General features: G+C 44.6%; 2 protein-coding genes and 2 non-coding genes across 4 annotated transcripts; 1 reads left to right on the forward strand and 3 right to left on the reverse strand.

Annotated features, from left to right (window-relative positions):
* Positions 1-225: 225 nt before the first annotated feature.
* LOC125391320 (acetyl-CoA acetyltransferase, cytosolic) lies at positions 226-19,262 on the forward strand. Its single transcript, XM_087912313.1, has 9 exons — positions 226-383; positions 585-719; positions 6,481-6,662; positions 10,236-10,353; positions 12,639-12,782; positions 15,960-16,082; positions 16,967-17,121; positions 18,553-18,663; positions 18,899-19,262. The coding sequence occupies exons 1-9, from the start codon at positions 329-331 to the stop codon at positions 19,067-19,069; spliced, it is 1,194 nt and encodes a 397-aa protein (XP_087768439.1). The 5' UTR covers positions 226-328; the 3' UTR covers positions 19,070-19,262.
* Positions 19,165-26,766, reverse strand: Tcp1 (t-complex 1). Its single transcript, XM_048420652.3, has 12 exons — positions 26,583-26,766; positions 25,390-25,475; positions 25,107-25,235; positions 23,496-23,593; positions 23,030-23,140; positions 22,482-22,663; positions 21,916-22,042; positions 21,317-21,492; positions 20,852-20,975; positions 20,373-20,565; positions 20,098-20,261; positions 19,165-19,472 (listed from the first exon to the last, which is right to left on the reverse strand). The coding sequence occupies exons 1-12, from the start codon at positions 26,644-26,646 to the stop codon at positions 19,256-19,258; spliced, it is 1,671 nt and encodes a 556-aa protein (XP_048276609.3). The 5' UTR covers positions 26,647-26,766; the 3' UTR covers positions 19,165-19,255.
* LOC125392457 (small nucleolar RNA SNORA20) lies at positions 20,672-20,794 on the reverse strand. Its single transcript, XR_007229532.1, has one exon. It is a non-coding gene; the product is annotated as a small nucleolar RNA SNORA20 (small nucleolar RNA).
* Positions 23,233-23,369, reverse strand: LOC125392458 (small nucleolar RNA SNORA29). The gene has a single exon (XR_007229537.3). It is a non-coding gene; the product is annotated as a small nucleolar RNA SNORA29 (small nucleolar RNA).
* Positions 26,767-26,772: the final 6 nt, after the last annotated feature.

Raw genomic sequence — 26,772 nt, forward strand, 5'->3', positions numbered from 1 at the left:
AAGTCCACAGCCTGAGATTCCCTCCGACCCCCCAACAACTTCTCGGTCTTTTGCACGCTGACCGCACCCACCCCAACATACACACCAGAAAGGTCTCTACCCCACCCGGGACCGTACACTATCTACACCACACCAACACCTCCCACCTCCACCCTCACGCTGCTCACGCCCCGCCCCTCCCTGAGCCTGGGGGTTGGGGGCGGACCAGCGGTACGCTGAGCTCGAACGGGGCGTGGCGGCTGTATAATCACTTCCCAGCTCTGCCCGGACTGAGCAAAGTTTTCCTCAATTGCAGTCAGAGCTGTGCGGACGCCAGCGGAGCAGCAGGATGAACGCAGGTTCCGACCCCGTGGTCATCGTCTCGGCTGCCCGGACCGCCATAGGTGGGTGTCCCTGAATAGTGGCCCATCGGTCTCTCTGTGGTGGCAAGTGCCAGGCACTGGTGATCTGAGCTCAACAGACTCTGGGCAGCCCTGGACTTGGAGAAGCATTAGTTTAAAATTCATGTGGCCCCATCCTCCTCCTCGGCCATCCTCAGTGTTCCCTCGGTTCACACGCCGTCTCTCTCCCCCATTCCGTTATAGGCTCCTTCAATGGTGCCCTGTCTACAGTGCCTGTCCACGACCTGGGGACAACTGTCATCAAAGAAGTCCTGCAGAGGGCCAAGGTGGCTCCAGAAGAGGTGTCCGAGGTCATATTTGGACACGTTTTGACGGCAGGTAACTCCTCAGTAACCCCAGGAGAGGTGGGGCTCATTAAAAACACACCATCTACTTGCACACGAACACACACACCACCGCACAGTTCTTGTCTTAGAGTTCCCTGTGCCAGGATTCCTTCTGTCCCTCCTCCTTTACAAGCTTCTTCCCTGAGTGATCCCAGAAAACCGATCTGTGCCGCCTTTGCATTGTTAGAAGCAAGGCCAGCCTGGTGCATAGGAGAGTATGCGTGGCCCTCCCCGCACCCCTAAAATGCCACACATTCAATCAAAGCGTGTGGGCCTGGCACTGTGCCAGCAGCGGGAGGGATGGCTGTAGCAGAACAGGTATGTGCGTGTCCACTTGTCATGAGATAGGTTGTTCCTCACTCGTGGGAGCTTAATCACTCCCTGAAGAAGGGAGACAGGAGAGCCTGAGAAGGAACGCCTTCACTTTCCCTCTGCTTCCTGCTGGGTTGTAGACCAGTGACCCTGACCACCCGTGTTGATAATTGACCTGGGGTCTGGGTGTGTAGCTCAGTGGTGACGTTTGTGGTTAGCATGTGTGAAATCACGAGTTCACCGCCCTGCCATCCCCTATCTCCCTCGGCATACATTGGAACTGATTGTAGAAATTTAATTGTTAGTATTCACAACCAACTTCTGTTCTTACTCTGCCTGGGACCTCGCCCATTTGTAGGTGTGCAGGCTGACTATCCCATGTTTTCTGAATGGGTGTTTTGCCTGCATATGTGTCTGTGCACCACTTACCTGCCTGGTGCTGGCAGAAGAGAGAAGGGGACCCTGGATTCCCTGGAACTGGAATTACAGATGGTTGTGGCTGTGAGCTGCCAAGTGGCTGCTGAGAATCAAACCTGTCCCTGGAAGAGTAGACAGTGCTCCTAACCACTGAGCTGTCTCTCCAGCCTCTGAATATTCCATATGTAGAAAGCTACTTATTTCAAAATTTAAAACCCCCAACAGATTTTTAAAATTTTAATATATATTGAATTTCAGTTATATTTATTGAATATTCAAATGTCTGGAGGTTATACAGAATGTTTATGATTTTGTACATGAAACCAATCTCGTGCGTCCTATGTAAAGGGGATGGGATGTCTTTAACAATGACCTAACCCTGTTATGCACCTTCATTGTGACTTCCACCACGGCATCATTTCAGCATGGGAAAGTTCATGTTGCCCAGCCTGACGGTACAAGGGTGTAACTCTGCACCCTGGAGTCCAGGAACTGAGCACCCTGGGGCTGAAGCCAGTCTGAACCACTAGCAAGACCCTTTGTCAGAGAAAAAAGGGGACAGGAGGAGGGATGTATTTGTTTGTTTGTTGAGACGAGGTCTCATCCTATAGCCTTGATTGTCCTGGAACTCACCATGAAGACCAGGCTAGCCTAGAACTCACAGAGATCCAACTGTCTCTGTCCATTTTTATTTGTTTAGAGCATGTGAGTGTCTCTCTGTATGTGCATGTATGTACATATATGTGAGGGTGTGTGAAGGCCAAAAGAGGGCTTTGAATCCCCCGGGCCTAGAATTACAGGTAGTTGTGAGTTGCTTGACATGAGTGCTGGGAACAAAATTCAGGTCCCCTCAACTAGGGTTTATGATTTCCTGACCCATAGGTTTTTGACCAGGTTTCCGGTACCAACCATGCCTCCTGGCGAAAGTGTATTCCACTTCCGTAGGGTATCTTTGTTTAAACTCCCTTTTAAAACATGTCTTTTAATTAGCTTACAGAACAGTGGGCTTCCGGAAGAGGTTTTCATTCATCCCCTCTCTCTCCCATTATCCATCCGCATCTCTGTACCCCAATACTCCTCCTTTTGCTGTCCTATCCAGGACTAATAGCCCCTCACTCCTTCGCACCTCTTCCTCTCCTCCTCTCCGTGTCCATTCTAACTTCCTGAGCTCAACAAATTAAACTCACACATCTACGAATCCACAGCGCCATCTTCCACCCTCAGGTAGTATCTGTCCTTTTCGGTGAGGAATGTTTCTTGGAGGTAACAAAGAGTTCCTGTTGTTCATCCAGTCTACTAGTCTGAGTCTTTTGATTGGGGGACTGAGATCATTAATATGCAGAGTTATTTTTGAAAGATGTTCACTGATGCCTGCCTATTTGTTGAATTTTATTGTTTTTGTTTGTTTTATTTTCCTCTTTCTCTCTTGCTTAGTATTATTCTATCTTGGTTTATTCTTCCTTGTGGATGAATGTGTGAATTTGTTTATCTCTTCTAAGTATTTTTCAAGTATGCTCTGTAAAGTTGGCTTAATATCCATAAATTCCTTCCGTCTATTTTTGTCACGGAAGGTTTTTTATTTTTTTTCTATTATAACATATAGTTTTTCTGGGCTTAGTATTCCAGGTTGGCAGTATTTTATCTTTCAGAACGTGTTATATATCTTTCTAAGCCCCCTGGCTTTTAAGCTTTCAGCTGAGGGGGTTGAAGAGATAGCCCGGTGGGCTCTTCCAGAGGATCCAGGTTCAATTCCCAGCACCACGTGGCAGCTCACAACTGTCTGTAGCTCTAGTTCCAGGGGATCTGACACCCTCACACCAATGCACACAAAATAAAAGTTAAATAAACATTTTAGTATAATATTAGTATATTATAGTTTATTAGTAATAAAATAAACATTTTAGTAGAGTAATCACGTGTCATTCTGATGTGCCCACCTTCGTGTTTGACTTGGCACTTCTCTCTTGATGTTTAGAGTTTACTTTCTTTCCTCTGTATATTAAGTGCTTTAATTGTAATGTGACAAGCAGTGGTGTGGTCTGCTTGGTGTCCCTAACGCCTCCTTTACCTGGATTAACATATCTTTTCTAGCTCTGGGAAATTTTCTGTTATGATTCTTTTGGAATTGTTTTCTGTGCCTTTGGAATGAGATTTTTCATCTCTGCCGCGCCTATCTTGGAGTTCTTGTCTTTGTCCTTGCTGGACTGTGACAGTTTCTCCACGTGGTCTTTAAGCCCAAACTGTCTGTCTGTCCTTGGTGCGCTCTATAACTGAGACTTTACAGAGGGTTTTCCCCTGGTTTTTTCAGATAGGATTTCTCCATGTAGCCCTGGCTGTCCCGGAACTTGCTCTGTAGACCAGGCTGGCCTTGATCTCAGAGATCCACCTGCCTCTGCCTCCTGAGTGCTGGGATTAAAGGAGTGGACCACCATTGCTCAGCATTGTTTTTAACTTACTACACTTTCTATGTCCAGAATTTCGGGTTGCTTTTTTTCTTCATCGTTTCTATCTCTTTGTTGAATTCCTGTTTCACATTATCCATCTCCTGTCTTGTTTCATTCAGCCATTTGTTTGTGTTCTTGGATGTGATTATTATATTTTATGTCTGGGGTTTCAGTTAATTTACTCTCACTAGATACCGCTGTTTTAGGGTTGACTTTTGGAGGACTTATGTTGTTTCATTCATGTTCTTGTCGCTGTTTAGTGTGGTTTTTTGAGACAGGATTTCGTTGTGTAATCTTGGCTGTCCTGGAACAAGCTCTTGTAGACCTGCTCCTGCCCCCTAAGTGCTGGGAATAAAGGCAGGTGCCACCACCACCTGCCCGTCTTGTTTCTTTTACCTGACTATAACCTTCTGTAGATTTAACAGACTCTAAAATCTATGGACTATAACCATCTCAACCTTCCCCTCCCAGCTGCTAACCTCGGTTTTTCTTTTTTCCAACGTTAATCTAATCCTTAATTCTTATCCACACTACTTTTTCAAAGTCCATCTAAATACTGACTTCTTCCTGCCCGTGCTCTCCTTTCAAAGTCTGTCTGCCATTTAACCCTTACCCTTACCCACCCTACTTCCCTCCCACTCCTAATCTTATTAATTGAAATCCAGTACGTTCCATAGTATCTTTGGTTATTTGTTCTCCAGGTTATTGATGTCAAAGGGCCACTGTTATTAACCGGCTAGTATGATAATTGCTTAATGATGCTATCAAACATCTCTTGTTACTCTCCCAAGGAATAATATAAAGCTTTTGTCAGGCATCCAGAGCTTCTGATCTGAGGAGTTATTTTCTAAACTACACACTCAACACTAGCATATCCAAGTGCCACTTGAACATTGCAAATACTTCAACTGAAAGAATAAAGACAATTTAAAAGGAAAAAAGCGAGCAAGCCAAGAAATGACACCAGATACCTAAATCTCAAGACAGGAACATAAAAAACGTGGGAGGAGGGCTGATCTATGAGTTTGAAGTATCTACAGAGTGACAGTCAGGGCTATACAGATAAACCCTGTCTCCAAAAGGGAGAGAAAAGAGGAAGAGGAAGAAGAGAAAGAAGAAAAGGGGAAGGACATAGGAATATGAGGGTCGTATCTAAGATGTGCCCAGAGAGTATCGTGAAGTCTAGCAAACTGGGTGAAGAAACACAAACAAAAGACCTAAAACCTACCTGAGCAATGGACAGGAAAGCGAAAGCGTCGTGAGAGGTGCAAGAATCAGTGAAATAAGAGAAAATGAGTCCCTAGGGAGTGAACGGCTGGCCCAGCGGAGCTGAAAGGTAAAGCTCTCAGGTCCCCTCCCACTGCAGCACTCCCGGTGGCCTTTCCTGGTTCTGAAGGTCCTGGGCAGGTGAAGAGCAGAACTTCCCTGGCCTGCTGCCACTTTTAAGTATGTGTTATATTCCAACTGAGGACAGTCCCCTCCGTTAAGAAAGAGAGACATTTATCAGTTCTGTGTGTGTGTATGTATATGTACATAATATGTAATATATGTATGTTACTTGTAGATTTTATTTACTTATTTATTTATTTTGGGATTTTTTTTCCAAGACAGCATTTCTCTGTGTGTAGCCCTGACTGTTCTGGAACTCTCTTTGTAGAGCAGGCTGGCCTTGCACTCACAGCGATTCACCTGCCTCTGTCTTAAAAGTGTGCACCACCACCGCCCAGCTATTTCTATATTTTAAAATATGTGTATGTGTATATGAGTTTAAGTACTTGAGAGAAATGCCCACAGAGGCAAGGAGAGGGCGACAGGTCCCATGGAGCCAGAGTCACAGGGCTGTTGTGCCCTGCACTGTGTGGGTACTGAGAACAAAACTCAGGTCCTCCGCCAGACCGATAAGGACTTTTAATCACCAGACCCTACCCCACCCTTCCTTTTTAGACAGTCTTACTAGGTAGTGCAGGCTGGCCTAAAACTTGTTATGCAGTACATGTGGGCCTCGAACTGACCATGCAGTAGACGCTGGTCTCAAACTTTGTGTACAACCCAGGATAGCTTTGAACTTGTGATGTATGATCTCCTGCCAAAGCTTGAGGAGTGCGGTGAACCCTACAACAGCCTGATTCTATATATAATTTGTTACATGTGCTTTTCTCATGGTCTAATAAGTTATAGGCCCCGTAATTCCTAGGTATCATATGCTATGAACCTGGGAGCAAATGCTCTCCATGTCTGAATTATGCCTTGTGTTTACAGCCATGTGACCGGCTGGCTGTCACCCTTGGCCTTAGTTACATCTCTTGCCGAGTAGGAGGAAAAGTCTGGCCTCTAGAGATAAAGGTCTTGAGGGTCTGTCTTAAGGCTTTGGGAACGTGCTTGTGGAGGAGGAAGCTTCTTGTTGGAAACACCTAGGAGTTGCACAAGGTGCCATCTGCCCCAGGTGGAGTGGCAGGGAGGGAGGGAAGCAGGCATTGTGCTGCTGAGAACTTAGCTGCCTGAGGGCATTTAGCCCACACTTGTCCCCTCATGTTTTACTTTCTCCTGATGGCTCAGAGGCCTCCGTGTTCCTTGTTCCAGGTTGTGGGCAGAATCCTACTCGACAAGCCAGTGTGGGTGCAGGAATCCCCTACTCGGTCCCAGCATGGAGCTGCCAGATGATCTGTGGCTCAGGCCTAAAAGCCGTGTGCCTTGCAGCCCAGTCCATAGCCATAGGTGACTCCAGCATTGTGGTTGCAGGAGGCATGGAGAACATGAGCAAGGTAAGTGCAGAGGGGCTCACCATCCTTGTCACCTAGGGTATGTGTGCTGCTGACAGACAAGGACTCAGCCAGGAGCCCTGCCTGAATGTCCATTGTTCTCCAGGTTGGATGGGAAATGAAGAACAGCTCATCATCAGCTTGGAGCCAAGGTGTGATTTTTCCTTAGCTGTTTTTCCAGAAGCATACAATGTTTTCTGAAATGAATCCCCAAGATTAGCTGGTTGCTGTCTCATCCCTGCTTACTAGGTAGCCAAGGCTAGCCCAGGAATTATTACATAGCCTAGCCTAACCTTAAGTACTTGTCTCTCCAGCTCTGCTTCCTGAGTGCTAAGTTTACAGGCATATGCTACTGTGCTCAGAAACCTTTGTAAATATTTGAATATTATCCAAGTATCCAAAGCTAATTTCTCTCTCTCTCTCTCTCTCTCTCTCTCTCTCTCTCTTTCCCTCCCTCCCTCCCTCCCTCCCCTTTCTCTCCCTCTCCCCTTCCTCTCTCTCTCTCTCTCTCTCTCTCTCTCTCTCTCTCTCTCCCCCTCCCTCTCTTTCTTTCTTTCTTTTGCTTTTTTTGAGGTAGGGTTTCTCTGTGCAGTCCTGGCTTGCCTAGACTCACTCAGTAGACCAGTCTGGCCTGAAACTCACAGAGATCTGCCTGTCTCTGTACTGGGATTAAAGGTGTGCACCATGACCACATGCCCCAAAACTTTTCTTGAAGAGTGGTCTTCTTTACAACATTTTTTGGGTTTTTTTTTGAGGGGGGTGTTGATTTTTACTGAGATCTACATTTTTCTCTGCTCCCCTCCCTGCCTCTCCCCTTCCCTCCAACCCTCTCCCAAGGTTCCCATGTTCCCAATTTAATCAGGATATCTTATCTTTTTCTACTTCCCAACTTTAAAGGTTTAAAAGCTCCTTTTTACCCTGCTTAAAAAGTTAGTAAACATTCTACTACAGGAAACACGTTTTGAGAACATTAAAAAGATAAAAGACTATTTTCATATTTATGATGTTGACAACAAGTCATTGAGGCCACCTGAATCATCCAGATTTATAATTCGACTCCTCTACTTATTATCAAAGAATAAATATTAGATAGTTCGACAAAGGAGTAACTGCTCCTGACTGATGTCATGGTTAGGCCCCAGATCGCCACCTGAGATGCTGTCAGGATTTTCATTTCTGTGGTAGGTTGTTTCCCATCATGCACTGCTATCATTCTCCTCTATAAAAATAACAATAATAGGGCTGGAAGTGGTGGGGCACACCTTTAATATCAAAAAAGAAATGATAATAAAATAAAGTGGGCACATGCCCATTCCCCCAGGCGGGTGGAGGCAGAGGACAGCTGCTGGAGCAGATTCTCCTCTTCCACCAGGTGTGTTGTGGGGCTTGAACTCAGGTCATCAGACTTGGTGCAACTGCCTGTACCCACTGAGCCACCTCACTGAAACGTCTTTCTTTTTCTTTTTTCCCCTTTTGTTTTTATTCATTTATTACTGGTTGTTAAAAATAAGTTTTCTTGGTAGTCCTGGCTGTCCTGGAACTCGTTTTATAGACCAGGCTGACCTTAAACTCAGAGATCTGCCTGTCTCTGCTTCCTGAGTACACGGATCAGAGGTGTGCACCACCATGCTATTTCCCCCACCCCCAGAATTTACAGAGGGTCCTATGTAGCTTGTACTGGCATGGAACTCCCCAAGTATTCCAAGTTGGCCTCAAATTCACAGAAATCCACCCATCACTACCCACACAAGGGCTGGCATTACCTTTTTTTGGAGAGATGGATCTAAATGTTCTTTAAACAGAGTGGTCAGTGGAACTCATAAACTCTGCTGTTTAAAATCCCTAGTTCATATTGGATTGAACTTCTAGAAACAATGCCCCACAGCTGAAAGCCTTAGGGCAACTGAACTCAAACAGGTCAGGTGGGATTCTGTCAGCTCAAGCAGCCTGTTCCTAGACACAGATCATCAGTCCAGGTCACAGCACAGCCCCAGACAGTGTTCTACTTTCGACTGGGAGCTAGAGCTCAGGGCAGTCCACACACAAATACTCCAGACCATGATCCACACACAGAGCACAAGGCACCTGAGCAGGACGGAGGGAAACAGGAGACAGGCCAGCTTGTCTTTATGCTTTCCCAGTGTGAGGAGGGGTCCAGTCACAGCTGGCCACTTAACCTTCTTGCCATGGCCCTTGGGCGGGAGGAACCCCAGGGACGAGATTTTGTTGATCTCCTAGAGGGTAGAACACGTAAAAGGCACCCATGGTGAAGCATGTCCAGTCCCCGCTGTTCAGGAGGCTGAGACTGAGACGCAATTGAGCCCAGAAGCTCAGGACTAGCATAGATCACACGGCAAGACCTTGTCTCAAAAATCCAAAGAAAGAACGTGGCCAAGGGTCATGGAGAGCTGCCCTTTCCAGGAGGTTTGCCATCCTGCTCCGTCTTGCCAAGTGCTGCCCTTGAAGCTGGCCCTACAGTGGAGCAGTATCTTCTTCCTGTTGAAGCAGCTCCAGGGCTGACCTTGGAAGCCACTAGTCAGAGTCCTAGTGAGCTCAGCCACTAGTCCTTCTGGTCAGACACAGTAATGTGCAGATCTGGACCTAGGGCTGTTGTGTGTGGTCAACATGCCAGTGTTGTTATTCCCAACTTAGAGGTGGGAACATTGATGTCCAGAGCTGCCACTTTAAAGCATGGCTTTTATTTCTTTGTGTCTTATAAACAATAATCATATGATATTATGGGTTTAATTATGTCATTTTCATTCCTAGATATCATTGTACTTTTCTAGATATCATAGTATGATTGACTCACCTCTGTGAACTCCTGGTCCATTATTACCCTTTCCTTTGGATGCTGGAAGTTAGAAAAACCTTCTGCTCAGAAATCCTCCTCTCAGTTCATTTTGAAACCGGCCTGTTCTCCCTGTGGGTATTCTGTCTCCTGTCCAAATGGACATTAGATGTGCAGGAGCAATGGAGAGTGGTGCAGGGCTCGTACTGCTGTGACACGTGCTCCAGTCCAGCTCCTAGCGTCATTGTCAGGGGCCTTGCAGTTGTCTATAATCCAGCTCCAGGGCATCCTTTCAAGAAAGCATTTCTTTGTATAGCTTTGGAGCCTGTCCTGGAGCTCAGTCTGTAGACCAGGCTGGCCTTGAACTTACAGAGATCTGCCTGCCTCTGCCTCCTGAGTGCTGGGATTAAGGCGTGTGCCACCACCACCCATTTTACACATAACATGTTTTAAAGTAGGTACATGATTGGGGTTTTTATGCCATCGCCTTAGGTAATACTTGTCTAGCTAGAAGGAAAAAGTGGAATCATAAGGAATTAAAACCCAGAATGGATAGGTTTGAGGGAGAAATGGAAACGGGCAAGTTATTGAGGAAGAGATTCCTAAGAGGAGGCAGGTGGGATGGTCTGCTAATGCCAAGAGGATTCAGTCCCTGACCTGGGGAAGCAGATAGTGGGGAGAAGGGCTTGATGGGTAAATGAAGAGGGAGGAAGTCAGGTCCAGACCATTCATAAGGAGAGGATAATGACCACCAAGTCTAACCTATTCTCACGTCCTGTTTCCAGGCCCCTCACTTGGCTCATCTGAGAGCAGGAGTCAAGGTGGGTGAGATGCCGCTGGCTGACAGCATCCTCTGTGATGGCCTTACAGATGCGTTTCACAACTATCACATGGGCATCACAGGTAAGGCTGATGTGGCTGCAAATACTGGCTTTGAAAAGGTTTACAAGAGCATGTGACTTGAGGTTCGTTGCATAGGCTGTGAGTCTGAGAGTTTCCCTGCTTAGCTGTTATGGTGTGGTAGTGAACAGGTGTTCACCTGGTGATCTGTCTGTTTGTCTGTCTGTCTCTCTCTCTTTCTCTCTCTCTCATGTGTGTTTTTGTGTTTGTCCAACATGGGGTCTGGGAAAGTGAACTCAGATCATCCACCTTGACAAAAAGTGTCTTGATCCACTAATCTGTTTCAATTGTCCAAGAAAGGCTTCACTTTCTTTCTCTCTCTCCCTCACTCCCTCCCTCTCTTCCTTTTCTTTTAATTGAGACAGGGTCTTATCTAGACAGTAGTCCTAGCAGAACTTGAACCAGGATAGCCCGGAACTCACAGAGATTCACGTGTCCCTGCCCCCCAAGTGTTGGAATTAAAGGTGTATGCCACCAAGCATTGCCAAGAAAGATATTTTTCATAGCGTAATAATTCTCAGGTGTTGCAGAATATTAATTTAAGGTGTATTATTTTTCTTTATGATCTGGAACATTTGTTTAATGATGCAAAGATGTGTTTGATTAAATAAAATTCTCCTGTGGTCATGAGGCTGCCTCAGCAACTAGCTGACAGGAAGGTGTAGGAGGAACCAGATAGAGAAGGGTTTTTAAGGCGGGGCGAGGAGAAGCAGGAAGACTTCTTAGGGGATGTGAGGAGGTGAGCTAGGTGAACTGATGTCTCTTCAGCCTCTCTGGGGAGCAGGATTCTACCTCAGCCTTTGAATCTTGAATTCTTTAGAGGTGGTGTGGGAAGTCCTTCTGTATATGTGTTGCTTTTATTGGCTAATGAATAAAGAATCTGCATTGGCATGTGATAGGGAAGAATAGAGCTAGGTAAGAAAATTAAACTGAATGCTGGGAGAAAGAAGGCGGAGTTGTGAGATGCCAGTAACCAAGCTGGCCTCCAACTCAGAGATCCACACCTACCTCTGCCTCCCAAGAGCTGGGATTAATGCATCTGGTCTTTTCTTAAGAGTCAATAGTACAATAGATAAACTTTGAAGATGAGTTAAGAAATAGTATTGATGTTAAATTTCCTGATTGTTTAAAAAAGGTTTTAAAATCTATTCTTGTGTGTACTTGGGCACACAGATATTCAAGTACCAAAGTGCATGTCTGGAGGTCACAGGTCAGCCTGGAGGTCACAGGTCAGCCTGTCGTAGTCAGGTACTACCCCACTCTGTGGAATCCAGGTTTTCAGCTTTAGTAGCAAGCATCTTTATCTGGAGAGACATATCATCACCAGTCCTGATTCTGCTTTTTTTTTTTTTTGTTTGTTTGTTTTTTTGTTTTTCAAGACAGGGTTTCTCTGTAGCTTTGGAGCCTGTCCTGGAACTAGCTCTTGTAGACCAGGCTGGCCTTGAACTCACAGAGATCCACCTTCCTCTGCCTCCAGAGTGCTGGGATTAAACATGTGCACCACCACTGCCTGGCTTTTTTTTTCAGTATTTTGAAGCTGAATTGATTATACCTTTAAACAACCCATTATGTAGGTAAATAATTTGTTTGCAGAAAGTATGTAGTGAAATTATAATTCAGAGGTAAAAGGAAATTTGTTCATCTTTCCCTCAGATGATTAGGGAAGATAATGTTCAGGTAAATGGGACAAAAATATCAATGATGAATCTGGATACTGATTTCTGGAAGTTTCCACTTCCACGTATAGAAAGAGAGAAGAAATGTCTCTCAAGAGACACCAGCTTTCAGGTCTACTATCAGGGTAGTGGAGCCAGCCTGTAGAGCACTGCCTCTCGCCTATCAGGAGGCCTGCTGGTGTGTACTGCTGGTGTGCACTGCAGGTGTGCACTGCTGGTGTGCACTGCAGGTGTGCACTGCTGGTGTGCACTGCGGGTGTGTACTGCTGGTGTGCACTGCAGGTGTGCACTGCTGGTGTGTACTGCTGGTGTGTACTGCTGGTGTGCACTGCAGGTGTGCACTGCAGGTGTGCACTGTGGGTGTACACTGCAGGTGTGCACTGTGGGTGTACACTGTTGGCATGAACTGTGGGCGTGCACTGCGGGTGTGCACTGTGGGTGTACACTGTTGGCATGTACTGTGGGCATGCACTGTGGGTGTGCACTGCCTCTCGTCCTATCAGGAGGCCTGCTGGTGTGCGTTGCTGGTGTGTACTGCTGGTGTGTTCTGGTATTCTTGAGCTATCAACACCCAGCTCTTGAAAATGCTGTTTTTTCTTTTCTTCTCCTCAGCTGAAAATGTAGCCAAAAAATGGCAAGTGAGCAGAGAAGCCCAGGACAAGGTTGCAGTTCTGTCCCAGAACAGGGCGGAGAATGCACAGAAAGCTGGCCACTTTGACAAGGAGATCGTGCCTGTGCTGGTGTCTTCCAGGAAAGGTGAGTATGGAGACCACAGTACACATGAGCCTGTTTGTAGGTGTGACTAACACCCAAGGGTGGTATGGAGGGCTGTTGTGAACTTGGGGCTTTACAAGTTGTAGAGGTGTAGGCTTCACACATCGGAATGTGAGAGAGTTGATGGTGATGTGTTGTTTTGAGACATGGTGCAGCTGTGTAGTCCTGGGTGGACTAGAGTTCACTATGTCGACCAGGCTGGCCTCCTCCCACTTCTGCCTGCTGAGTGCTGGGATTACAGGTGCACCGCCACACCTGGCTGGAAAACGCTGTCTACATAGGATATGGACACATGGGAAACTGTCGTCTTCAAACGGTCCACGGCTGCAGTGTGTTTGCAGTGGGCTCCATGAGAAGTGGAGCATCGGTTTGTGGCTGTTAGGGGACACAACTCTTCTACACAGTCTAAGTAAAGCTTTCCTAGTTGCTTCCATGTGCTTCTCACATCCCATTTGCAGAGGACATATCAAGTTAGGACAGTTCCCTTATTCATAACTGACATTCATGCTCAGCTCATAGAAGGTGGATTATCCCAGTCCTGAGCCACTCAGTTGTGGCCAGCTGAATGCAATGATTCAAACCAGTTGTCTGAGTTTTCTGTCCTGCCTGGTTCCTGCAGTTATTAAGTCCCAAAGAAATCACACAGAGGTCTACATTAACTATAAACTGATTGGCCCATTAGCTCAGGCTTCTTATTAACTCTTATAATTTATATTAGCTCATTATTCTTGTCTATGTACCATGGCTTGGTACCTTCTTTGGTGAGGCAGTTATATCTTGCTTGCTCTGTGCTGCGTCAGGACTGCAGAGGAATTGGCTTTCCTCTTCCCAGAATTCTGTTCTCATTAACCTGTAACACGAGGGCCGGCTTGTTGGGGTTTCTGTCCCGCCCAGTACCCCAACAAGCCGGCCCTCGTGTTACATATGGCGCCCAGACGTGGATAACTGAATCCACAGAAAGCTTGAGAAAGCTTGGGAAAGAATAGAGTAAAGCATGTTTTGTTGGTAGCAGCAATTTTTCGGTTCTGCTCTGCTTGCTAGAGGCAAGCAAATGCTCTCATCTAAGAGAGGCTTCTTGACTCAGCCTTAGCTGCAAAACCTTGCAGCTCATTAAGAGGTCCTGCCACGAAACACTTAAATGCTGTTGGTGAAAAGCTGAACGCATGCTTTTCGGTTTTCAGTCGTAGCAGGAAAAAAGCTGCGCTGTTTTAAAATGCCGGCTTTCTAGGCTGTCCTGCCAAGGCAGACTCTGACTCTTTCAGGCAGGCAACCTGAAGCACTTGAGTGTGGTCTGTGAGCAGAATGCTGCAGCTTGCTTGCTAGCAAGGACCTTGAAACGCCATAGAGTTGTGGCAGTGAACACAGCTCTGGCTGGTATCTCAGCCATGAGACTGAAGAGCTGGGGACTGGGCTGCATCTAGCCGTCAAAGCCACTGCTCTCCATATTGTTTAGTAAATTAAAGGCTTATGTAGTCAGAAAAAGAGATATACAGTAAAGAGAGATTCAAAGAGGAAGAAAACCTCTAAACATTTTACAGTGTGTTAAAAATATATATGCAGGCTAAAAGTTAAAGTTCTTAATGTAAAAAAAGGAAGAAAGAGAGTAGTTGGGTGTGGTGGTACACACCTTTAATCCCAATGCCTGGGAGACAGAGGCATATTGGCCTCTGTGACTTCAAGGGGTAGAGGTAGATTGACCTCTGTGACCTCAAGGTGTGGTAGTACACGCCTTTAATCCCAATGCCTGGGAGGCAGAGACAGATCTCTGTGAGTTCAAGGTGTGGTAGCATACACCTTTAATCCCAGCACTGGGGAGGCAGAGACAGGAGGATCTCTGTGAGTTCAAAGACAGCCTGGTCTACAGTGTTATTCCAGGACAAAGATATACAAAGATCCTGTCTCAAAAAGTAAAAGTAAAAATAAAAAAAATAGAGGTTAAAATAAAGCCACATAAAGATGGAAAATGCACAGAGAATCTTCATACTGTATGCTATTATGCTCTCTTTAAATTGTTTGATTGCTGAGGAAGGAGCAACAACTGCTAAAAGACTTTTGTTTATAAATGCTACTGAACTAATCCAAGATAGGAATTTTGAAAATACCTTGGCTTCAAAACTGAAGTCAAAAGGTATGTTACTTTGGAGAAGAGATTTTGCTTTTGTTTCCACAGAAAACGAGAGACTCTGGATTTATTCAGAGTTAAGAATAATCACCTTTGACCAAGGGAGGCCACCTGAAAAATCTCCGATAGGAACAGATGGCCCAGATGTCTGAGTTCTACATCCAGAACAGATTCAAGACTACTGCCTGAGATGATCAAGACTCACAGGATACTCCAGTCATGACTTGATTATAACTCTAAATTTTCTTTAGGTCCCCTTAAGACTATCAGCGCCCCCAACCAGCAGGAAGTAGCCTGAAATACTACGCCCACATTCCCAACGAATGGATTATGGGTATTTTCCTTTGTTTTAAAAAAAAAAAGAGAGAGGGAAATGGTGCGGGAGAATTATCTGTATTCTGTCAATCATATTTTAATAAAATGCTGATTGGCCAGGCAGGCAGTATAGGCGAAAAAGCCAGACAGGAAGTAGGGGTGGAGAAAAGAGACTGGGAGTATTCTGGAAGCAGAGCTCCCTCAGGCACTCCTGCGCAGATCACTGAAGAAGCAACATGTAAGCTGTCACACTGAGAAAGGTACTGAGCCCATGTGGCTAACATAGATAAGGATAATGGGGTAATATATGTTATAAGAGTTAACAAGAAGCCTGACCTAATGGGCCAATCAGTTTATAACCTAATGTAGACTCCGTGTGATTTTCCTTGGGACTTGCTGGCTTGTTGGGGTACTGGGCGGGACAGAAACCCCAACAAGCCGGCCCACATGTTACATTAACCCACCTCTACTTCCTGTCTGGTTACTGGCCAATCAGCATTTATTTAAAATATAATTGACAGAATACAGACCATTGTCCCACACAAACCCATGTGCATATAATACAAATAACCTCTGTCCTTAGGAAGGGCTGAGAATTTGGAACACAGCAAGACTGTCTCATGAAGAGTTCTCATGGGGAGGGGGTAGCATGTAATTCTAGTAATTCCCAGCACTCTGCCTTCTCTGTATTCATCCCAGGTAACTGGTTTTACTTTTTGCAGGTTTTACTGAAGTGAAAATTGATGAGTTTCCTCGCCATGGGAGTAACATGGAAGCCATGGGCAAGCTAAAACCTTACTTTCTTACTGATGGGACAGGAACAGTCACATCTGCCAACGCAACAGGTTTGATTTCTGAAGGGCATTATGGGAAGAACCAACTTTGACAAGTCTACCAAGTAAATCTTTCTACACAAAATACCTAAAGCTGAGTTTAGGGAAAGTTTGTCCTTTCTATATTGTTGGTTATTAATCTTTTCTGCAGTGACTTGCTTTCATGACATCTAGTCAAGACATACAAGTGAAAAGAGTAAAATTAAGAGCTCTAGAGTAGCTGGGCATGGTGGTGCACACCTTTAATTCCAGTTCTTGGGAAGCAGAGGCAGGCAGATTTTTGCGAGTTCGAGGCCAGCCTGGTCTACAAAGTGAGTTCCAGGACAACCAGGACTGTAAAACAGAGAAACCCTGTCTGGACACCATCTCCCCTGCACACACACACACACACACACACACACACACACACACACATATACACACACACAAAGAAAACAAAGAACTTCAGTTTCTCAGGCCTTCACTTCTCGCTCTTAGGTGGCAAAGGCAGGCAGATCTCTGTGGTTTCAAGATCACCCTGGTCTACATAAAAAATTCTAGACTAGCTAGGGTTACATGGTGAGACCCTATCTGAAAACAAAACCCTCCTATGTTCATCCATTACATACTTTTCCAGTTTCAGGAAGCCCCAGCACCTGGAAGGCTTTGGGTGTCTCTTCGGTTTCGTTTCATCCTTGACCCCCTCTTCTCTATAGCTATTGGGAGCATCTAATCATGTATGGTCAACATCATACCCAAACCTGACCATTTCTAAGTACACTGTGTGGTCTGATGAGTCACAGCCAAGGGCTTTGCCAATCTGTCAATAACTTGATGCTTTCAGGTGGAAAAGGTGGTGGCCCTGGGTACACACTTGACCTAAAGAGCACTGTAGAATCCAAGTCACTTGTTCACAGGGATGAATGATGGTGCCGCTGCTGTGGTTCTTATGAAGAAGACAGAAGCCGAGAGTCGAAGGCTGAGACCTTTAGCAAGAATAGTATCCTGGTCACAAGCTGGTGTGGAGCCTTGCGTTATGGGAGTAGGACCAATTCCAGCCATAAAGCAAGCTGTGAGTCTCTTTGGTAATGTATGTCTGTGGACATACTTGGCACATGTATGACAGGGTTTGAAGAAGCCTGATTTCAGACTGCGTAGCCAGAGGTTGGTTTTGAACTTCTGCTCCTCCAGCTAGTACCTTCCCAAACGCTAGGGTCACAGGTATGCATCAGTAATGACCGTAACTAAAATCTTTCTTTACTTTTCTGTGTACGAATGTTACCTGGTGCCAAGTGTGCTGCTCTGTCGTCAGCTCCCCTTTCTACTCTGGAATGTTAGGAGGTGCTTTCACTTGGTTTATGCTACCAGGTTTCATTTGCAGCACGTAATCCTAAAACCTGCCCACCCTAGCCTCTACAGCAATGGGATTACAAGCGCACGCGTCTCCACTAGCTCTGTAGACCAGGCTGGCTTTGAACTCTGCCTGCCTCTGCCTCCCAAGTGCTGGGATTAAAGGCATGCACCACCACCGCCCAGCAGCCTTTCTTAAAACGTGGGTTCTGGGGGTTAAAACTTAAAAATCAGGTGCTATTCAAAGAACTCCACCTGCAGTCACTTTGCCAGTTCAAACTCTTTAGTTAAAAAAAATGCTAGTGGACTGGAGAGACAGCTCAGAGGTTAAGAGCACTGCCTGCTCTTCCAAAGGTTGAGTTGAAATCCCAGCAACCACATGGTGGCTCACAACCATCTGCAATGAGATCTGGTGCCCTCTTCTGGCCCAAAGGCATACATGCAGACAGAATACTGTATACATAATAAATAAATCTTTTTTTTTTAAAAAAAAATGCTAGTCACTAAGTACTGGATTATGCTCTCGGGTTTTAGTTCTTTAGGACTGTTTCTCTGTAGCTTTTTAAGCCTTCTGGAACTCACTCTGTAGAAGAGGCTGGCCTTGAACTAACAGATATGTCTCTGGCTCCCAAGTGCTGGGATTAAAGGTATGCAACACCACTACCTGGCTAAATTTTATTTATGCATGTTTTGTGTATTTATATACCGTTTAATGTTTTGTGTGCACATATGCCCAAATGCCAAAAGGCACCAGATCTCATTATACATGGTTGTGAGCTACCAAGTGGTTACTGGGAACTAAACTCAGGACCTTTAACCACAGAGCCATCTTTCCAGTGTGGACTTTTGGTTTTGAGGGTGGGTCTTGCTCTACACAGCCCAACCTGGTCTCAAATTTAGTTGTCCTGTTTCAGTCTCTTAAGTGATTACACTACAGGCTGCACTCTACCTAGTTATTTCCACACTGTGGTATTGTCATTAAGGAGTCCATCATAGTGCTCTTTTGGGAACATTATGTAGCCTGGTGTTCTTTTAAACCCATGGGAGTCAAGAGGCCACCATGGCATACCTAACTGTATAGTTCCCAGAGTCCCACGCATCATGAATTTGTTAATAACTAATGATTTAACTTCAGTTCGTTTTCTTCCTGTAGGTTGCAAAAGCAGGCTGGACCCTGGAAAATGTTGATGTGTTTGAAATCAATGAAGCCTACGCAGCTCTCTCTGTTGCAATAGCTAAAGAACTTGGATTAAACCCTGAGAAGGTAACCAACAGAAGCTTTGCTGTTTGCTAATGAACTTGCACAATCCAAATTTAAGGCTGCTTCTGCCCGTTGTTGACTTGTTTTCACAGTGAGGGCATCAGCAGTATTTATTCCTAAGCTTGAGAGTGGGAGTTGAAAGGGTGGTTTGCTAGCATAACCCTGAGAGGACAAAGATAAACGGGGGTGTTAGCTTGTGTCCACAGAAGACTGACTTGCTCTCCTCCCCTCCTTGTAGGTCAACATCGATGGAGGAGCCATTGCCTTGGGACATCCTCTGGGAGCATCTGGCTGTAGGATTCTAGTGACCTTGTTACACAGCCTTGAGAGAATGGGCGGGACGCGTGGTGTGGCAGCCCTGTGCATTGGGGGTGGGATGGGGATAGCAATGTGTGTTCAGAGAGGATGACCTGTCTGACAGCCACCACCCCTGAGCGCTTCTTGCTAAATCAGTGAAACACTACATTGTATGTGAAATCAGAGGACCAAAGTGAGGACAGGAAGCCAGGTGGTCAGCTTGCTGTACTTTAATGAGACACCCAAGGCCAAGACACTGCACCTGACACTGCTATAAATAAAAGGGAAATCCAATCAATCAGTCATCAAGGGCTCCAGAGTGAACGGCGTTTTCATAACTTCCATGTTTATCGTCTTTGCTTTCTGGGTGTAATTTTATCAGATCATCGATTCGAAGAATGGTAATCGCAGCTTCTGTTGCAAACTTCAGGCTCTTCACTTTAACTATGGTTGGTTCAAAAACCCCTGCTTGCTTGTTGTCTCGTGGTTTTCCATTGATCAAATCAAGACCAATCCTGTAATGGTGAAAATCTGATTCAATGACCTACCTCTTCCAAGCAGAAGTGTGTTCCAGCTATTCTGGCCCACAAGACTGGGATTCTAACAAGTTTATCTCTAGGAGTAGAAAAGCTGGTAGTGTAGCAGAGAAACCTTATCTGCCAAACATTTAGCAGTCACATGTTGTACGCTGATAATATTATGTTCAACCATGTAGTGCATACAGTTTGGTGGTCAAAAGATTCTTCTGCCTAGTGACAGCATGGCTGTCTTGCTTGGTGTTAAGTATGTTTTATGACGTCCTTAGAAGGACACACTGTTCTGAGACTGCACTCACTGTAAGCTGAGGGGGCTGCCTGAAAAGGTGAGAATAACCTAAGACCACCCTCTTGGACTTCCTCCAGACCACCCAGGGAGTCAGAATGGGGTCCAGAGATGACATCTAAAAGCAACAGTGCTAAAAATCAGCAGCCCCCATTACACATATAGGCACCAAGCAACAATGATGCCTGTAAAGTTTCAGTATGTGACAAGTCCCTTCAAATATTTCCCAAAGGTACAGGGAGAGACAACGGTACTGTGATGAACTTAAAACAGACCCACAGCAGTTGACAATAGAACACAAGGAAATCGTAAACTCACCACTTTAGATTTTTACGTTCTGGGTTAACTTGAGCCTCATTGTGAAAAGCTCTTAACTTGGCAACCAGGTCTGTGGAATCTTGGGCAGCGTTCACTGCCAGTGTATTAGGAATAACAAGAAGCGATCTTGCAAACTCTGCGATAGCAAGCTGTTCCCGAGATCCCTAAAAAGAAAAATACGAGGTGTCTTCATGAAAGCAAACGGCATACAGAAGTAGTTCTGACAGGTACACCCAACACCACCGTCTCCTGTGCCTTTCTGAAACCATCCTTACCATACTGGTTGCATAGTTCTCAAGATAGATGGACAGGGCAGCTTCTACAGCACCTCCACCTGGGACCACAGATTTTGACTCCAAAACTCTCTTCACCACACAAAGAGCATCGTGTAAAGATCGCTCCATTTCATCACACATGAAATCATTTGCTCCTCGTAAGATAATTGATGCAGATGTACGAGCTTTGGTACTATGAAAAACAAAAAGTCATTAGTATTTTTTAATTAATGAAAGCAGCATCAATACAAACACCCTTGGTTAAATCCTGCTCACATTTAAGCATAAGGCACCAAGAACAATGTTTAGTCCACGCACAAGAGACAAAATACTATCTCAATTCACAATGGTCTAATATAATTTTATCCCACGCCTAAACTGATTCTATCAGTGAGTGACTAGAGCGGCAAGTAAAGGGAAAAGAATTCTTTTCACAACAGAATCTGCACTGCTCTGTAACTTACAACAGTCGCTCTTACTTTTTGATTAAGATCAGCTCATCATCACAGATTCTCTCCTGGACTACCTCCTCCGCCTGTCCCAACATTGTAGCTTCAAAAGTCTCTTCGCCTTCCAGATTGGCCAGTGTGGACAGGATAGTCGCTACATGAGAATCATAGGACACACATTTGTTTTCATGATTGTAGTTTAGTGATTTTCCTCATGAGAAGAGCAATGTATTATTTCAAGGTCATAGACAAGACACTACTCCTTAACACAAACTGTCACTTTAAGGTCAAATCAGTTCACTCATTTCCAACAACTCAGCAGCAAGCAACTTTTCTAATTACCTAAAAATAATAAAATATGGCTCTATAAATCTATCTGAGCACAACAGAGAAGAACAAGAAGTTTTTGAAACTCAGTGTCAATATTTCAGTTCAAAGACTTGTGACCCAGTCACATATTACTATGTAATGTGTCTTGGGCTGGGAGAGACCTACCTCCAGAAGCTTTAGCAATGCGCTTAAGGTCCCTTTTTAAAACTCTTCTCACAGCCATGGCACCAGCCTCCACAAAATACTTCAGACACATATCATCTATCCCACCAGTGGTGAGAATGACATTGGCCCCAGTCGCCAGAATCTTCTGAATTCTCTCCTTAGTGATATCTGATTCTCTACAGAGAAAGTATTTCAGTAAACCCAAATTAACAACTTTAAAAATTTAAATAATAGTGCTATAAGTTTGACTTGTTATTCTTTTTCACTAAAATCAAAAGTTAAATTAGTCTAATTATACAGCAGCAATCCCCTAAGAGCAACGTGGAGCGGAGCGGAGCAGTGTGCTGGAGCCGTGTCACAGCAGTTGCAGTCAGCACTGCCAGCTGTGTCTCACTACTGTAGTACATAGTATCTTAGGTGAGAAGCCATACACAGTACCAACACTTGAGGCAATGCTGCTGTCCATGCTGACCACAATTCATCAGCTTAAATGATCCATCTGTTTCGGACATGCGTGGCTTGACTAACCATTACTTTATAACATAGCACAAGTGCTGATTTACAAACATCCTTTCATAGGCAAAAATCTTCCCATATACCTCTGTCTAATCTGGTCCAATTTCTCCGGGTCTGTAATAACCACCTGCACACCAAGCTTCATTTTTGTTTTCTGCAGGCTGAAGTCAAGACAGGCAATTTTTGCATTAACTATTCTCTTGGGCATGCCTGTAAATGAATAAAAGGTCAACTATAACAATGCCAGGGTTCACAAAAGACAGTTATCCTTAAATACATAACAAAAAATTTCGTGTTACATATAAATCAAATTTAGATGGTAATTTATTACACTAAACCTCAGGAAAGTCTGACAGTCACAAGTGCACACAGTTTCTTTCAATTGATACTCACCGCAAATTCTAAAAAAAAAAAAAAAAAAAAAAAAAAAAAGGGCAGAGTTTCACAGTGTAGTTAAGGCCCTAAATTCTACCTATCACTCCTCAGTGCCAGTAACACTATTCCTGGTCCCCATCACAACTATTTAAGCCTATGTAGATGTATACTACGAAAAAACACACAGAGACAAAATCAAACCAGCCAAGCAACAAAAACTCGAAACAAACAAAGTGACTCGGAACAGTAGCATTCTCATTTCCACGTTACATACCCTGTGATCCCACCACACAGTTGAGTGCGTAGCCGTTGATCAGCATGCTTTCTACCTGACTTCTCCCATGGGCTTTCAGAATATTAACAGAATTGACTGGATAGCGAGCCTGGCCTCTTGTATCTGTGTATTTGACAGCAAGTACAGCATCCACCACCATATTGGCGAAGAAATCACCATTTCTGAGACAACAGTTAAGGACAACAGATTTGGAATAAAAGACCCAAGGGCACAAAAAGCAATTCAACTAGACTTTCTTTTTAAAAATAATTCAGCATTAAGAAAGTACTATTACTCCCATCGAGGTGACTTCTGTCTACTTACCACCATCTACACTTCAAGCACCCTTCCACTGTGGAAAGGCTAGGGAGGCAGCAGCAGCAGGCAGCATCAGTCAGTTTCAGTTGTTTTCCCTCTAACTGGATCAATTTGCATTAGACAAGCATTGTAAGTTTTACTGCATAAAATCGACATTCTATAAAACCCAGCTGTATTTTTAAGAGTGAAAGGGGGATAGGGACAAATTTCACTAGATCATTTAAGGATACATTCCAATAATTTTGGAAGACATGGATGTCTTAGCAGCATTGATCAGGCAGTCTCTTCCAAGTTCATCTGTGTTAATAATTAGGTTCTCACTGATATAGCGCACTGCTTCCCTGTTACAGGCACGGCAAAGAAAATATAAACATACTACTCAAAAGTTTTGCGTTTCACCACATTTAGCACACTGTCAAATGCCACAGGCAATGGCTTTCTGTTCAGCCATTTCATATAGGAGGAAGACACCGAAAAGCCCTCCTCCTTCAGATCACGGCACTTTTCATCTATCCCATAAGCATAGCCACTAAAATCTATTAGAAGAAAACGTGGCAGTCAACTGGGAAAAAAGTACCTGGGTTGAGTACTTCAAATAGGACCTCCTGAACGCTAAGGTACAGCAGCTTCATCAATCACAACGTAAGACAACTACAACAACTACACAAGTAACATTTTCTTTGAATGTAATCTTACTTGCAGGCAAGCCGATAGCCACTAATAACTGATGTTGGGTGGATTTTCTGTTTGACTAGTTCATCTGCATTTTTCAGAAGCTCTGCTGCAATAATTACCTGTTGAGTAAACACTACATTAAGTATTTATAGCATTCAATATGCACTATGCATACAGAAAAGCATTAAAATGACCTAACATCCTTTACTTGTTTTTTCAAAACAGGGTTTCTCTGTGTAGCCCTGGCTGTCCTGGAACTCACTTTGTAGACCAGGCTGGTCTTTAACTCAGAAACCCACCTAACAATGTCTCCCAACTGCTGGGATTAAAGGCGCCACTATGCCCAGCTATGACCTAGCATTACTATGTAGCTGCAGCAGACAAGTGAGTAGCAGCTTGCTGAAAAATATGAAATAAAGACCACCACAAAGTACTCTTTATCAACGGTCCAAGCTACAAACACCAGAAAAACGCTAAAATCCCAGTACAACAGAATCTATATCCATTACATTTAGAGATCGAGTGCAGCAAAAGCTATATAGCTAACATTTGAAATCATTTGTGCTAGTCTAGTATTTTTTTAAACTTTAGCTTTTTAAAAAGATTTATTATATATACAATGTTCCTTCTGCATGGACAGAGAGGGCACCAGACCTCACTACAGATGGTTTGTGAGCCACCATCTGGTTGTTGGGAGTTGAACTCAGGACCTCTGGAAGAGCAGCCAGTGCTAATGTTAACATGAGACATCCCTCCAGCCCCCAGTCTAGTATTTTTAACTAAATCTTAAAATCATTTAAAATATGAAACACTAAGAACCATTTTTCTGAATTAAAAAACAAAAGAATTTGTCCCCTTCTTTTGAAAGGAGTTAAGGCATTTGTCACAATATCTATTATCAAGTTAGACAAAGGTCATTTTCATCGTTTAGGAACAGATCCCATTCTTTCAAGGCAAAGTTAAATCTCTAAATAAATTTCCCCACAATCTGTTTAGCTAGAGCTAACACCTTCCTCATCAAACAGTACTTTATCAGCACATTGGATAATTCATCAAGCGTATGTCATTAACCACACTTGCTGATTAGCTATTGGCTCCTTACGGTAGCAAATTGACTCTCTCAAATTTCTACTCTAAATTCCCAAGATTTCCTGCCCACATTTAAAATTCAAAAGTATCTATTAAACAACAAACCAAGGAGCCCAAACATTCTCTTCTTTAATGAACTCTTTTCTAAGCTGGGTGGCGGTGGCTTACACTTTAATAACAGCACTTGGGAGGCAGAGACAGGCTGATCTACAAAGACAGTCTCCAAAGCTATAGAGAAACCCAGTCTTGAAAAACATTGAAAACAACCCCCCCCAAAAGAAACTCTTTTCTACATGTAAATATTATCACTGCAAGAGGATTAAATATGAGTCCCAAATTCATGAGACTCCAGTATTTAAAACAAGCTTATATTCAACTACCTTAAGTTCTCTCCCTACTTAAACTGTACACACTAGTCACAATGATTAGTTTTCGGATGTCTGAGACCATAAACACCTGACTCACTTCTGACCTAGAGCAAACGATTCTGCCATGGGTTCAACTCTCCTGACTGTTCTCTAGGCAGTCCCAGTAGCCTCTCACCACTGAGGTAGTTCCATCTCCAACTTCTTTGTCCTGCAGGTCAGCCAGCTCACAAAGAACTTTAGCCGCAGGATGCTCTACCTCCAGTAACTTCAGGATGGTGGCTCCATCATTAGTAATGGTTACATCCTGAGAAATATGAAGGAAGCGGGTCAGCACAAAAACCATACACTCAGCTTTAATGTATTTAGGTAAAAACAAAGACTTTAAAGAGAAAATAATTTCCAAGTTTTATTGAAACTATTTTTATCAAGGTAACCAAAACCAGTTCAGATATACTTACACCAATATCATCCACCAACATTTTATCCAAGCCAACTGGCCCCAGAGAACTTTTAACAATGTTGGCAATAGAAGCTGCAGCCATAACTGTAGAGGAACAGTGGAAAAAAAACAATTTAGATCAACTTACAAACTAAGAGACACTCAACCACATATGGTCTTCTCAAATCTACAAATCTGTACTTACTCTTTTTGAAAGACAAAATTACCTATTTAAGAACTAGTGAAGGTTAAATATTTTTATTTTGAGTACTGATATGTCAAAAGTTCCAAAAAAGTTCAAAAAATAAGTACAAAAAAAAAAAAAACCCTGCCACTACTCATTGCAATTAAAAAACAAACAAACAATTGATTTGAATTTAGTTTACGTGCATTGGTGTGAGGGTGTCATATCTCCTGGAACTAGAGTTACCAACAGTTGTGAGTTCCTATGCTGGGAATTGAACCCGAGTCTGCTGGAAGTGTTCTTAACCCCTGAACCATCTCTCTATCTCCGCAGAAAAAAATTTAAGGGACACTTCAGCCTGCTTCACTCTAGCAAGTTTTAGTAATAATAGTAGATAGTTCGTCTGGGTAGTGATCGTGTTTCGGGGGGCAGCTTAAATAACAAAATGAATAAACATAACCACGATTCTAAGCCGCTAAATGCTTTCGAAAACAGGTTCAACTACTGTAATGCACGTGTTAATTCGTACTACCGCTAACAGCGACACCGGTAGCTCAGTACCGCTTCCTAACACTCGCTTTACGTTCCGTTAGGTTTTCCTGGGTGCAGCTGTCAACTGCGAGACTGGAAATCCAAGCACCCGCCCCGCCGGAGGCAGCCCCGCAAAGCCCACCTAAATTCTTGCAGGTATTTCCTCGTGGGCCAAACGGGTCGTGTCAGGGATGCTCCCACCCGGCAAAGAACAAAGGGGCCGTGCGTGGGGCGTGGCAGGCGAGGAGGTCTGGAGCTCGCCTTCCGTGCAGTGCGGCTCTCCCTCGGGGCGTGGACGCCCACACCCATCCCCGGCACTCCCCCAAAGCGTGCTGTGCTCGAACGTTCTTCCCTTATACGGAAGGGCGCCGGGGAGCCGAAGCGGCCCGCGGGTGAGGGCTGTGCTGGGCCCGGTCTCCTCGGGGGACTTCACGGTGCCAAGGGGGTCGCCCCGGCCTACCGATCGCGGGCCGGGCCCCGGATTCCCTCGCCCTTACCGTTTTGGGAGCGGATCGCTTCCCCAGTGCTGCGGTCCCCGAACACGGACAGAGGGCCCTCCATCTTCAGGGAGCCTGGCCGACCTCACTAACACCGCACACAGTTGGGATCTCCGCTGCGAGGCCGGACGGCGGCCACCACGGCGCGACCACAGCGTGGAGAGGCCCGAGAGACGCGCGCGCGGTCTGC

The sequence above is a fragment of the Myodes glareolus genome, chromosome 1 (assembly GCF_982192425.1).
Source record: "Myodes glareolus chromosome 1, mMyoGla1.1, whole genome shotgun sequence".
Classification (NCBI taxonomy): Eukaryota; Metazoa; Chordata; class Mammalia; order Rodentia; family Cricetidae; genus Myodes; species Myodes glareolus.